Source organism: Myotis lucifugus, unplaced genomic scaffold, assembly GCF_000147115.1.
Source record: "Myotis lucifugus unplaced genomic scaffold, Myoluc2.0 scaffold_136, whole genome shotgun sequence".
NCBI lineage: Eukaryota > Metazoa > Chordata > Mammalia > Chiroptera > Vespertilionidae > Myotis > Myotis lucifugus.
In genome coordinates this window covers 1,722,388-1,737,001 of record NW_005871184.1, presented here as the reverse complement: position 1 = coordinate 1,737,001, position 14,614 = coordinate 1,722,388, and the positions used below count along the sequence as shown (strand labels likewise).

At 37.1% G+C, this 14,614-nt stretch overlaps 1 protein-coding gene across 8 annotated transcripts in view; it reads right to left on the bottom strand.

Annotated features, from left to right (window-relative positions):
• Window positions 1-14,614, bottom strand: part of ANKRD17 (ankyrin repeat domain 17) — a 183,143-nt gene that overhangs the window by 38,581 nt on the left and 129,948 nt on the right. For all 8 annotated transcript variants that reach the window (XR_002830645.1, XM_014460635.2, XM_014460628.2 and 5 more), the window contains 2 exons: window positions 10,379-10,474; window positions 8,990-9,106 (listed from right to left, as the gene is read on the bottom strand). Coding sequence is in view for 7 of the 8 variants with exons in the window: in XM_014460635.2 (XP_014316121.1) it covers window positions 8,990-9,106; window positions 10,379-10,474 (213 nt within the window). In the remaining variant the exon portion in view is untranslated. The remainder of the gene's footprint in view (window positions 1-8,989; window positions 9,107-10,378; window positions 10,475-14,614) is intronic.

Here is a 14,614-nt window from a genome sequence, read left to right as displayed (position 1 = left end):
GGGGCAGTGGCAGTTCATCCTGGGCAAATCCCCTGCACTTGTCCCCAAGACCCCCTTTCTCTGACTTCTTAGTGAACCAAAGCAGATCAGCCCAGGCTCATTTCCCCAGCCCTTCCTTGTTTCACTGCCCCCAGCTTTAATACTAGTCCTCTAAAATTCACCTGGATTGTGTTGTGATTTTATTTTTTGTACGAAGCCAAGAACTCACACTTTACTAGATGGCCCTAGGCAGATCTACTCAGAGCCAGGTCCCCTTTCTGGTAACAGAGTCAATAAGATTATTCTCTTATGCCGAAACGGGCTTGGCTCAGTGGATAGAGCGTCGGCCTGCGGACTGAAAGGTCCCAGGTTCGATTCCGGTCAAGGGCATGTACCTGGGTTGCGGGCACATCCCCAGTAGGAGGTGTGCAGGAGGCAGCTGATCGATGTTTCTCTCTCATCGATGTTTCTAACTCTCTATCTCTCTCCCTTCCTCTCTGTAAAAAATCAATAACATATAAAAAAAAAAGATTATTCTCTTAAAATATTTGGAGAAGGAAATAAAATACTAAGTTTGAGGTAAAGTTTCATTAGGATAGTTACCTTAAGTTGTAGGCAGAAGGTAGTGCTTGATGAAATAGCAGATACTCAAGATAAAGATAAAGGAGTATGGGGGAGGTGGTAACTGATACAAGATCCCAAAGAAAACAAACAGAATAAAACCATTAAGATTCAAATAAGTCTGGAGGTACAGGAAAACAGTAAGATATTTAGTCTACATCCTAATTTGTTCACAAGAAACCTGCCTGGGCCTCATTTCACTTACTGGGGATTAGGAGTATGTGGGGGGAGGGTAGAGACTTTGAAGAGTCAAGTTGTAGAATAATCTTACTGTGGAAAAGGAAAAAACACCAGCTGGGTTGTTGCCCTTTAAGTGAGGAATCAGGAACAAAGTACCATTTAAGAGTTAAGATTTTAAAAATGAGAACGTAAGGATTTAGGAAGAGGTAATCCAGACTAAAGAAATACCACCTGCACAAAAATGTAGATATATGAAAGTGAATGAGATATGTGAGGAGTAGAAAACCATAGTGAATGATGGATCTGGAAAATTAAGATAGGAGAACCTGAATGTTCGGAATGTCCCATGTAGGTAATGAAGAGAAGGGAGGTTTTCTGAAGAGGGAGTGAGGCAATCCCACCTGCGTATTAGAAAACTAAGGGAACTGTGAAAGAATTACACTAGGATGAAGGATTAGAATGAAGGCAAAAAGTGACAGAGGCAAAGCTAGTTATTTAAAAGGGAGACTCTTAAGAAGCCTACTGCAATAATGAGAAGAGATGACTCAAGAGGATGGAACAGAAGCTAATACAGAAATTGCCAAAGCTCAGTAAAAATGATGATGATGACATCAATACAGTTAATATGTAGGGGGGTTACTGTTTCAGGCACTGGATTTAGTTGATTTACAACACTAAGTCATTAAGTGAATGTAGGAAATGGGAAGTAAGATAAGTGAGAAGATGGAAGTGACATCAAGAGTTCATTTCTGAATAATGGGAAGTGATATCAACAGAAAAGAGATAAAAATGTGAGGAGCAAAATCAAACAAGAATTTATTGATAACCTATATGTACTCAGCATGGTTCAGGTCTCTTAAAACTCTTCAGTAAACTAAACAAAACTATCCCTGCCCTCATGAAGCTGAAGAAGCTAACATTTAATTGGGGGTGGGGGGGTATGCAGACGATAATCATAAAAAACATTACAGTTGTCCCTCGGTATTCATGGGAGATTGGTTCCATGACACACACACACACACACACACACACACACACACACCACCTCAGGTAACAAAATCTGAGAATGCTTAAGTCCCTTACATAACATGGCTTAGTATTTGCATATAACCTACACACATCCTCCTGTATACTTTAAATCATCCCTAGATGACTTATAATCAATACAATGTAAATGCTATGTAAATAGTTGTTACACTGTAATTTTTAGAAAATAATTACAAGAAAAAAGAGCATGTACATGTTCGGTACAGACGCAACCTTGGTAGGCCTAACTACACGGTATATGTGAGCAACAACATAATATTTCCCTCCACAAATATGTTCCATCCACAGTGGCTGTATTTACATATGCAAAATCTGCCCACTGTGCCTAGTTTTTAAAGAGGTGTTACGTACAATGTAAAACAGGAATACTAGAACAGGGGGAAAAGAAGTGTGTATATGGAAACAGTTAATCCTCACCTGAGGATATTTTTTCCACTGGATTTTTTTTTTTTTTTAAAGAATGAAAGACACAGAGACAGAAATGTTGATACGAGAGAGACACATCGATGGTTGCACAGGTGCCCTGACTGGGCCTGGGGAACCTGCAACCAAGGTAAGGTAAGTGCCTACGATTGGAACAGAACCTGTGACCCTTCAGTCCGCACGCTGACACTCTAACCACTAAGAAAAACTGGCTATGGCAAGGGGTTTTAATTTTAAACAGGGTGATCAGTGTAAGCCTCATGAAAGTGAAGTTTAAGCAAACATCTAAAAGGTATGCAGCATTTCAGGCAAAGAAAACAGCCAGTGCATAAGTTGTATTTTCAAGTAGGTCTGCAATGTTCAAGTAGGCCAGTGTAGCTCAGAATAGTAAAAAAGGACTGTCAAGAGTATTAGGGGGCTTGTTCACCTAAGGCCTGGCAGGTGTTTTAAAGAATTGATCCATATATATATATATATATATATATATATATATATATATATATATATTTTATTGATTTTACAGAGAGGAAGGGACAGGGATAGAGAGTTAGAAACATTGATGAGAGAGAAACATCGATCAGCTGCCTTCTGCACACTCCCCACTGGGTATGTGCCGCAACCAAGGTACATGCCCTTGACAGGAATCGAACCCGGGACCCTTGAGTCCGCAGGCCGACGCTCTATCCACTGAGCCAAACCGGTCAGGGCTTGACCTTCTTATTCTGTGAGGGTTTTGAGAAGAAGAGTGATGATTTGATTTAAATGATGTAAGAGGATTACTCTAAGCACTGAAGAGAGAATAAAGAGCAATAATGGAATCTGGGAGACCAGTTAACTACTGAGGTAATACATGTAAGAAATGATGTTAATGACTTCAACCAGGGTGAGGAGTGATGAAAAGTGATTAAGATTCTAGATATACGTAGTTCTAAGGCAAAGGTAACAAGATTTTCCAACACATTAGAGAACAGACAGAAATCAACAATGACTTCAAGGTTTTAGCCTGAGCAATTACAAGACAGAATTGTGAGTTAAGGATACCCGAATGAAAGGTTTATTTAAGTATCCAAATGGGCATGTTGGGTAGCAAGTTGGATATTCGAGTGTTTCGGGAAGGTGTCTGGGCTAATGATACAAATTAGGATCAGCTGGTATGTATTTAAAGCTAAGAAGTAGGATGAAATGACCAGTGAATAAACTAGATCATGTAATGAGCTAAGGGGCTCACCAACTAAGAGGGGAGACAAGGAGGAACAAGCAGAGCAGACAGGTATTATAATGAAAGCGAAATGAAGAAAGTGATAAGGATAGAGTAGTAATCACTGGATTCAGCTACATGAAAGTCACTGAAGACCATAAAAGTAGTTTATTTTGGTGGAATTGTGGGAGTGAGAACATAGGAGTAGATTCAAGAGAAAGAATTGAAGATTAGACACGAGGAGCAAAGAAAATGGGTTTGTAACTAAAAATTGGGGAGAATGAGGATTGGAAGAAACAGTGTTGTTGTTTTTTTAAATGGAATAAATAAGCTTGTGTGATGATGAGAATAATCCAGGAGTGGGGGATAAATGACATAGAAAAGATAATTGCTACACCAGTGTTTTGCAAGAGAGACCAAATGCAGGGACTGGTTACAAAGTTTATTTAGTAACTGGTAGAAAGTATATGGGTACAGGGATTGGTGGGTGGGTAGATGGGGTGGGATACGTCTTAGCAGTTTTCTGATACTTCAGTTTTATCACTGATGTAGGATGCTAGGTCATCAAGTGAAAATGAAGAAGCGGATGTACTCAAAACCAGAGGCTAAAGAAGAAATTAATAAATAGTGGCTGGGAGAATGAACCAAACTAGGGGAATACAGAATGACTCTTGGGCAGCATTGAAGGGTTCGCTGTCACACATTTAAAGTAAAATTAGTCATCAAGGTTGAATGTTGTTTTTCTACACACATTTAGTTACTAGGGTACAGATGAGAATAAGGAGAAAGAAAAGAATAAGGAACTATGAAGGGTGGTAGGATAAATGGATCCTATATTTTATTGGTAAGCAGAGTATTGCCAGGATTATGGGAGGTAGAATTCTAGAGGGAGTAAAACTGAAAAGATAGGAAGCTCAATCAGAGAATGAAATGTATAAAATTGAGATTGTGGGATGGGCATATTAATAGCTTTAGGTAATGGCAAAAAAAAAACCCTGAAAATATATAGTACAAACATTTAAAAAATGTACCCATACTTCTCCCTAAAAGGCTATGAATGTTTATAAAGAAAAGGTAAGAAGAGCAACAGTAAGTAGTAAAGTGGAAGCGTGAAACAAATATTAAAAATGTAAACCAACAATATCGACTAAGGGTTCTAACAGCCAAGAACAAAACCTAGTTGTTAATGTCCTAAGAGAACAAGCAATAAACTGAAAATTCCATAGTTCAACAGGAAGAACTGTTCCAAAGTGGAGACTCTGCCACATAGTAAATGCTCAGTAAATAAATGTTTGCTGAATAATGATGAGGAAATGAATCTGGTAAATATAATGGGAAGCATCCTCAGCAGCAGTTCTTACAAATCTATTAACCGAAATTTTCAAATTAGGCTGGTCAAAAAAACATTTTTATATAAGCAATAAGTTACCCATGTAGAAATTCAGCTTAGACCAAATAAGACCAACTCCAGTGATGTTCTAAATCAGAAATGGTGGAGCCAAAATGTACTGTCTTTCAAAAGGCAAGTATTATTTTCCTAGAAGTAAGTCATAACTAAAAAATAATGAACCAAACCCTATCAGATCCCAATCTGGTCATTCTTCAAATAGAAATACTGAAATTATAGAACCTTCTCCATAATTTAGAATTTTATGTACCACCCCCATTCAAAATTGTTTATAAAGTATCAGTGCATATGAATCAACTTAATGTTTAATTAATTTATAATTAAAAATTACTTATCACCTTTAAGGTTTAATATGATAGAAACATGTGTAATTTGAAAATTCCTTTTGACTTGCTTTAAATCTGAGGTTTTTGAAAGCATGAACATCAAGTAAATGTTGGCAAGAATTCAAGCCCCAGCCGATTTGGTGCAGTGGATAAAGCATCAGCCTGGGAACCGAAAGGTCCCGGGTTTAGGCCAAGGGCACATACCTGGTTGCAGGCTCCTCCCCGGCCCAGGCCCTGGTCAGAGCTCATGCAGGAGGCAACCAATTGATATGTTTCTCTCACATAGATATTTCTCTCTGTCTTTCCCTCTCTTCCATTCTCTCTCTTAAAAAAAAAAAAAAAATCAATGGAAAAATATCCTCGGGTGAGGATTAAAAAAAAAGAATTCAAGACATTGACACTGATGTATTGTTGATGGTAGAGTAAGAAAATATTCTGAAAGTATCAAATTTAAAACATATTTGGCCCAAGAGAAGAAACGTACTCTGTAAAAATAAAAGCACCAAAATATAAGAAAGTATGCATAAGGATGTTTATTGCAACATTTTTTGTAGTGATAAAAAGCTGGAAACAAACTTACTATGGGATATATTCTGCAGTTATTTAAATCACTATCATTTGACAAATATCCATCAGTTATTGAGAGGGGAAAAAGCAAGTATTACAATAATATGCTTGCACAATTCCTTTTTAGGATTTTTTTTATTGAGTTTTAGAGAGAGAGAGAAAGAGTGTTTCGATGTGAAAGCAAAACAATTATCGGCTGCCTCCTGCACACCCTCACTAAGGATCAGATGCAACCTGGGCATTTGCCCTGACTGGGAAGTGAACCGGCAACTGTTGGATGCATGGGACAATGCCCAACCAACTGTGCCACACTGGCCAGGGCTTGCATGATTTTTTAATTTTTTTTATTGATTTCAGAGAGGAAGGGAGAGGGGAGAGCTAGAAACATCAATGATGAGAAATAATCATTGATTGGCTGCCTCCTTCACACCCCCTACTGGGGATGGAGCCTGAAAACCCAGCATGTGCCCTTGACCGGAATCAAACCTGGAACCCTTTAGTCCAAAGGCCAATGCTCTATCCATAGAGCCATACCAGCTAGGGCTTGCATGATTTTCTTAAAAAGTATTTATTGAGTACCTACAACATGCAAGGCATCCTTTTGTGGTGCATACATTCTAGTGGGAGAGATAAACAAAATAACTAAATAAAATATTTAGAATGTTTGAAAGCAAAAATAAGTTACAAGAGTAAGAAGAGTATTTGTGGAAGGGAGAATAAAATATGAGGCATCTGCATGAGACATTCAAGGCAGAAGGCACAGCAAGGGCAAAAAAAGGATGGACAATGGATGGAGCAAAATGACCAAAAGAAAGGAATAAAAAAAGAAGACCAGAGAGGTGTAAGGAGTAGTGTGGGTGGATACATCATGTAGGCTCTTAAAAGACTTTATAGGTAATTATAGAGTTGAGAACTTTAGTTACCATATAAGGTTTATGACTTTAGTTATTAACTTATGACTATGTTTTTCTTTAGTCATCTTTGCATATTTCACAGTTTAAACTGAACACAATATTGTAATAAAGAAAAAACAATGAAGTTGATTAAGAATAGACAATAAAGCTGCTTCCTACTTTGTAATCCATATGTATGCAATAAATTCTAAATGTATTTAATGTATAATCAAAGGTATGAGAAAAATAAAGATTTTATTTAAAAATAGATGTCTATGTTCAGCTATAGAAAAAATGTTTTTTAGATTCACAAAAATGAAAGAAATGGCTGTCAAATCTCAGAGGAAAGGTGGGGGTAGGGGAGGTGAGGGGGGATGGGGAGAGATCTACCAAAGAACTTTTATGCATATATGCATAACCCAGACAATAGGGTGGTGGAGGCCTGGGGTGGGGGCCAGGTGGGGGGCCAATGAGAGAAAAAGGGGACATAATGTAATAACTTCAACAATAAAGATTTTTAATAAATAAATGTGAAAATAGGTCAAGTAACAGTTACAGTATTTTTCATAATAATTACTCTCAATGGGCTTTTTAAAAAAAACTTCAAATTAGCCAAAAAGCTAACTTTTGTTTGATCAGAATCTAAATCAGAAAGTTTTAAAATGAAGAATACCCAATATTAACACTCCGGTGTGGGGTGAATTTCCCGCCAAAATATAAGATGGCTCTGTCTTTTGGTTTTGTTCCATCCACCAAAAGGGTGGATTACAAACAAATATTTGGTAATACGCAGTTACAATCGGCCCGAGTTTACACGTTTCCCGCACTCCACCGCAAATCTATATGAACCGAGTAAAGCGGCTCCCGCGGAGTACGCGCAATTCACGCGAGCCGACTTAACTCGTTTCCCCCACTCCAAGTGTTAAATACATTTTTTCCAGAAAATAACTGGATATTTTCACACTTAAATTAGAATAAAGTGTCTAGAATACTTCATATTTTCTTTAGTTTTATTAATTTCCGCGAGAAAGGGAGAGGGACAGAGAGAGAGAGATACAAACATCAATGATAGCCCTAGCCGACTTGGCTCAGTGGATAGAACGTGGGCCGGTGGACCAAAAGGTCTCAGGTTCAGTTCGGGTCAAGGGCACATACCTTGGTTGCAGGCTCCTCTCATGCCTGGACCCTGGTCAGAGAGCCTGCAGGAGACAACCAATGGATGTGTTTCTCTCATATGGGATGAGGATTGAAAAAAATATTTAATTTACATTTAATATGTAAAGATTTAATTGTTCACCAAATATTTATTGAGTACCTACAACATGCCAGGCATCCTTTTGTGATTAAAAAGTCTCTGTTTTTCCTCTCTCTTCTACTCTCCCTAAAAATCAATGGAAAAATATCCTGGGGTGAGGATTAACAAAACAAAACAAAAAAGAAAGAAAAGAAAAGAAACCAATGATGAGAGAGACACATTGATTCCTTGCCTCCTGCATGCGACCCAACTAGGGCCAGGGATCAAGCCTGCAACCAAGGTACATGCCCTTGATCAGAATCAAACCCAGGACCTTTCACTCTGTGGGCCAATGCTCTACCCACTGAGTCAAACCAGCCAGGGCCATATTTTCTTTATGCAAAATGAAATAATGAAATATATAGTGTAACAAAGTCTACAAATATAATAGTAAAAATGGGCCTGACTCAAATCCAAAAGGTTGTGATTATCACTATCCTTTATAAATTTCCTGCATGATTACTATTTCTATTACATTCTTGAGGACAGTGTTATTGATAGGAAGGGGGAGTAAAGAAGGAGCTATGGAACTGCCCAAACTATATGTTGTTTGGAGTATTATATTCCCCTGGGAAGACGGAAATGATGTAGTCTGCCTGAAAGAGAAAAGTACATGAGAATTCACCCATTTAAAAAATATACTCATTAAACATTCCACCAAGATGTATTTCACTAGTTGGTTATGCCTCAGTACTGCATTTGGTACTTGTAGTAAATATATGGTCAACAAATTACAAGGTCTAAGATCTTTGAAGTATAGGTTTGGATGGGGATTAAGAGCTCATTAGTTGAGATAAGACTAAAGCTGCATTAGCAGCTAGGTTTTCTGACTTCCAGGTCAATGCAATTCCTATAATTTGATTACAAAGAAAATTCTTTTAATGACATTTAAAATACTCTTAATTCTCCCTGAGCCAAACTTGGAGGGAAAACCATGTACATAATTTAAAGCAAAAGCAACCAAATGAAACATTTAAAAAGGATTACAAACTAAAGGGAATATAGCAGAAAGGGAAAAAAGTAGGTATTTTCACATGTAAAGGTTATCATTACCTTTTCCAAGTCTAACTCTTCTAATAAAATACTGGCATTTTTGTTTGCTTCAGCAGCCTGTCTATCTTTGGCTTGTACTATTGATTCCATACAAAGATGACACTTCTTCAGCATCTCCTAAAATAAAAAATCAAGATGTTTCCAGCCTCAAAAAATAATTAATGTTTAATGAAAACATTAAAATATTAATTAAGGTACTTCATTGAATGAACATAAGCTATTAAGGTAAGTGGTAAGGCAAAAAATAATGCAAATAAAAATACACAAGAAAGAGCCTCTAATGTTTTTCAAAATGATATAAATTTGACTGGTACTTTGGAAAGTAAAATTATTTACTCCTATAAATCGAATATAAATCATACAGCAAATGAAAGTGTAATAATTTATATCAGCTGGTTAATAGGCTTAAGGAAAAGATCAATGTTAATCAAGAAAACAGATTTAAAATTCTGTGAAGTGCTTAACTGATAACAACTGTCACATATTTAAGCTTTGTTGCCAAAACCTCATGTTCAAGAATCACTGATGAAATGTCAAAGGCATATGTATTACAAATTTTTCTCAGTGGTTTCATTCTCAGAACACTTTTTATCAGGAAAGGACTATTTCCCTATAAAAACAAAAAGCCTTAATTTTAATCTTCCTCTCTCCTCCAAAAAACCTAGTGGTACCCAGGAGTGTTAATTATCAGAGAAATCTAGAGGCAGGCAAGACAGTGAAAGTTAAATAAAACCTATGTTAAATAAAACCTATGATGAAAATCTGCTCACTCTTAGGTAAAAACTGCTGAGAAAATATAATAGACATTTTTATATGTATTGACCTCTATGGATTTCCAGAGTACGTCTTATAAACTAAAAATAAAAATGGCACAAGGGGAAGACCTCAATTAAATCTCTAATAATCCTAACCAGTTCATTCTTAAGATGACAGTTACTCCCACTTTTATATCATGTTGAAGACATTAAAATTTTCTTCCCACAATTAAAGGTACTATGTTTATTTGTGTTTAGATATTAAAAAAATCCACTGGGCTTGTTAATTTCTGAATATATTATCAGTCTGGATACACATATATAGATTATAATACTAATGAATAATAACATTTGCTTTAACTGTTTAGTGTTCACATAAAATTAGTTTAGTATTTTTTTTAAAAAAAGTAAATCGATCACAAAGAATATTTTACTACTTCATTAGATTAAATAAATAATCCTAAGAGTCTCTTAAACAGCATACTTCATTCCCAAATAATAGATAAATGAAAATTGCTATACAGCACACATTACTGCTCAAACTAAGACTTTTTTCTTAGTGTGGGACATATGTACATAAAACTAAATAAAATCCCTAGCTCATATAGTGGGATGAATTTGATCAACACATTACCTTATCAGTGATGGTTGCTATGTATCTCATGCATTCAGAATCTGATGGAAACTGATTGACTTCTTTGACTAAGTAGCGCACCACCTTCACATGACCCTAGAGAATAGATATTAATGTCAGATTTAAAACACACACTAAAAGAATTCAGTAAATCTAGTCTGTCTTTTTTGTTGTTATTGTTAATCCTCACCTGAGGATATTTTTTCCATTGAGTTTTTAGAGAGAGTGGGAGGGAGGGAGACAGAAACAACAATGTGAGAGACACATCGATTTGGTTGCCTCCTATGTGTGCCCCAGATGGAGCCTGCAACCAAGGTATGTGCCGTTGATGGGAATCAAACCTGAGACCTTTCAAATCCTAGGGCTGACACTCTAACCAGAGACAAACTGAGTAGGGCTGCAGTTTGTCTTATGTAAGATTTCTTTGGCATTCAAGCTACAAATGAAGACTTAATTGGGTATTTTTTTCACTGTAAATGAAAAACAGGCTTTGGTTCTAATAAATTAAATTTACACTGTTCATTCTCATCTTACTCTCAAAAAAAAAAACAAAAACAAAAAAACAGAGAATAACCTGACTTAAGATCTAAATTACTCTAAATAATTTAAATAAAAAACCAAACCCAAAAATCAGTATGAAGAAATGAGAATATGTCTGAAAGAAAAAAATACTCATCATTTTTTATAGCTAATGAAATAAAAATGAACATTCTGTTCAATTCTAAGTGTTAAAAGAGTAGAAATATAAATTTTATTCTTTCAGATAAAAACTGAAAGCATAGCTCTGTATTAGGTAGTATTAGGTAGTATGAAAGAAATAAAACACTTTCCTAAAACATGAGCTATGATTATATTATTCACTATAACACTGTCCACTAAGTTCAAAATGTTCAGACCAACATTCAAAAAGGCTTTCCACTTTCTTCAATTACACTACTGCTTTCTGAGACAGCACCTGTAAGTTAGCCAGTCTGGATAAACAGCTGTTTATATTTCATATACTTCCTAATTGCAGTTATTTCTTTTCATCTGCAACTTTTAAAACTATCCTTATCTTTTAGTGCATAGCTCAAATGCCATTTGCATCATTGATATCTTGCCAAGACTTCTACAGTATTTAAATTATTTATACGGGGCAACTCATAGTTACCTGACTTTATGTGTGAATTTTGCTTCCCTGATTAAATCACTCCTTTAAAAAGTAGCTGCTGCACCCTATATAACAGTGATGGCGAACCTATGACACGCGTGTCAGAGGTGACACGCGAACTCATTTTTTTGGTTGATTTTTCTTTGTTAAATGGCATTTAAATATATAAAATAAACATCAAAAATATAAGTCTTTGTTTTACTATGGTTGCAAATATCAAAAAATTTCTATATGTGACACGGCACCAGAGTTAAGTTAGGGTTTTTCAAAATGCTGACACGCCGAGCTCAAAAGGTTCGCCATCACTGCTATTTAAGGTAATAATATCCCAACCATTACAGTTGCACACGGTAGGTACTACAAAAATAATGGAATTAATAAAAGATAAGCACTGTTCTTAAGTAGCTAAGTCTAATTTAGAAAGATAAATTATATGCAGTTTAGACAGTAGAGTAGTAAAAAGATATATATTTGTCAAAGTGAATGATGACGATAATGGATTGCAGAACTTCTACAACTTTTAGGGGATTACATCTCAATGTGAGCTAAAATAGGATAGGAAGAGGTTTTGAAGAGGAGATTTAAACTATATCCAAAGAATGAGTACATTTAGAAAAATTAGGAGGGGCTTGGGCATTCCTGAGATGAGAACAAAGGTGATGTGAGAGAGAGGGCTCAAGAAAAGACCAAGCAAGAAACTTTCCACATTAGGGACTCATGAAGGGAGATGAATTCTGAGAGCACTAGAGTGTGGTGGCTTTGAATAACAAACTGAAAGTGGATTTCAGAGTATTACAGAAACTGGGGAGACAGAAAAAGGTTCTTGAGACTGATGTTAACGAAATGGAGTGGTTAGAAAGATTAATTTGATAATGATATGCTAACTTGCTTGGAGAAGAGGCAGGTAGCCAGTGAGAAAGAGTAAGTTTGACTGCTAAGGAAAAAGAAATAGTGAGTGGCTAGATAGTCTAGAACAGTGACAGCGAACCTTTTGAGCTCGGCGTGTCAGCATTTTGAAAAACCCTAACTTAACTCTGGTGCCGTGTCACATATAGAAATTTTTTGATATTTGCAACCATAGTAAAACAAAGACTTATATTTTTGATGTTTATTTTATATATTTAAATGCCATTTAACAAAGAAAAATCAACCAAAAAAATGAGTTCGCATGTCACCTCTGACACGCGTGTCATAGGTTCGCCATCACTGGTCTAGAATATCCAGGGAAGATGTGGTCTAAAGCAGCGGTCGCCAACGTTTCAGACCTCTGAATCAACCAAATCGCCACCAGTTGGCGACCACTTGTCTAAAGAACCAAAGTCAGAGACAGTAATGAAAACAAAAAAGATGATTTCTTGCAATTTATGTAGTAAAAGTTTTTAATACAACAAAATATTTTGGAATCTACAAGGGATTTTACCTACATGTCTCATAATGACAAATCTCAAAATGATAATACCTGAAATATTAATCTCATTTTCCCAGCAACAAACTGAAACTGCATTTAAGAAATCAACTAAATCATTAAATTACTTATACACAGCTCTATACTATGCACTATAGAAAAAGGCAAAGAGTTTCTCTTGCTTTCACAAAATGTATTCCTAATTCTGAATTAGTATACTCGACTTTCAGTAGTTTTAATACTAGCAGCTGGGTTTTCATTTAAAGACTTTTTTTCTCTTTCTTCTTTCCTTTCCTTCCCCTTCCTTCCCCTTCCCTCCCCTTCCTCCCTCCCTCCATCTTTCCCTCCCTCGGAATCCCTCCCTCCCTCCCTCCCTTCATTTCCTTTTTTCACTATCTTCACCCGAGGATATTTTTCCCATTGAATTTTAGACAGAGTAAAAATTTTAGACAGAGTAAAAGAGAGTGATATGAGAGAGGAGAGAAATGAGAGATGAGAGATGAGAGAGAGAGAGAGAGATGTTTCGGGGCTGGGAATTGAACCTGCCACCCAGGTACATGCCCTTGACTGGGAATCAAACCCACCACTCTTCAGTGTGCGGGCCAATGTTCTACCCACTGAGCAAAACCAGTCAGGGCTTAATTCCTTTTTTCTTAGTAATGAAAGTCAATGATAAATATAAAATCAATTTAAGGTAAATTTTTATATGTTGTGCTAATAAAAGAAAATATTCAAAAACAAGTAATTTGTTACTCTTACTTGGATTTACATTTTGTGCAAGGTTAATATTATACCTAGATTCGGAAAATACTTAGAACAACTTTTTATACTTAAATGATTTTTCTTGTTAATCCTCACCAGAGCACATTCCTCCATTGATTTTTTTAGAGAGTGGAAAGGAGGGGGAGAGACACAGAGAGAGCGACACAGAAGAGAGAAAAACATTGATGTGACTGAGACACATCGGTTGGCTGCCTCCTGCACGTACCCTCACCAGGGCGAGGAACTGAGCCTGTCCCTGAGGTACATGCCCTTGACGGGAACTGAACCCAGGACCCTTACGCCCACGGGCCAACGTCCTATCCCCTGAACCAAACTGGTTTAAAATGTAGCTTTTATGTCCTATACGGGTTATATCTACCTTTCAATGTTGCCACCAGCGTGATTATCCTATATAATAAAGAGGGAATATGCTAACTGACTGCCCTGCCCTCAAAGATGGAGGCGCCCACAACCAATAAGGAGGGAATATGCTGACTGACTGACTGCCCTGCCCTCAAAGATGGAGGCGCCCACAGCCAATAAGGAGGGAATGTGCTGACTGACTGACCTGCCCTCAAAGATGGCGGTGCCCACAGCCAATAAGGAGGGAATATGCTGACTGACTGACTGCCCTGCCCTCAAAGATGGCGGTGCCCACAGCCAATAAGGAGGGAATATGCTGACTGACTGACTGCCCTGCCCTCAAAGATGGAGGCGCCCACAGCCAATAAGGAGGGAATGTGCTAACTGACTGACTGCCCTGCCCTAATAGATGGCAGCGCCCACAGCCAATAAGGAGGGAATGTGCTAACTGACTGCCTGCCCTAATAGATGGAGGCGCCCACAGCCAATAAGGAGGGAATATGCTGACTGACTGACTCCCTGCCCTCAAAGATGTCGGTGCCCACAGCCAATAAGA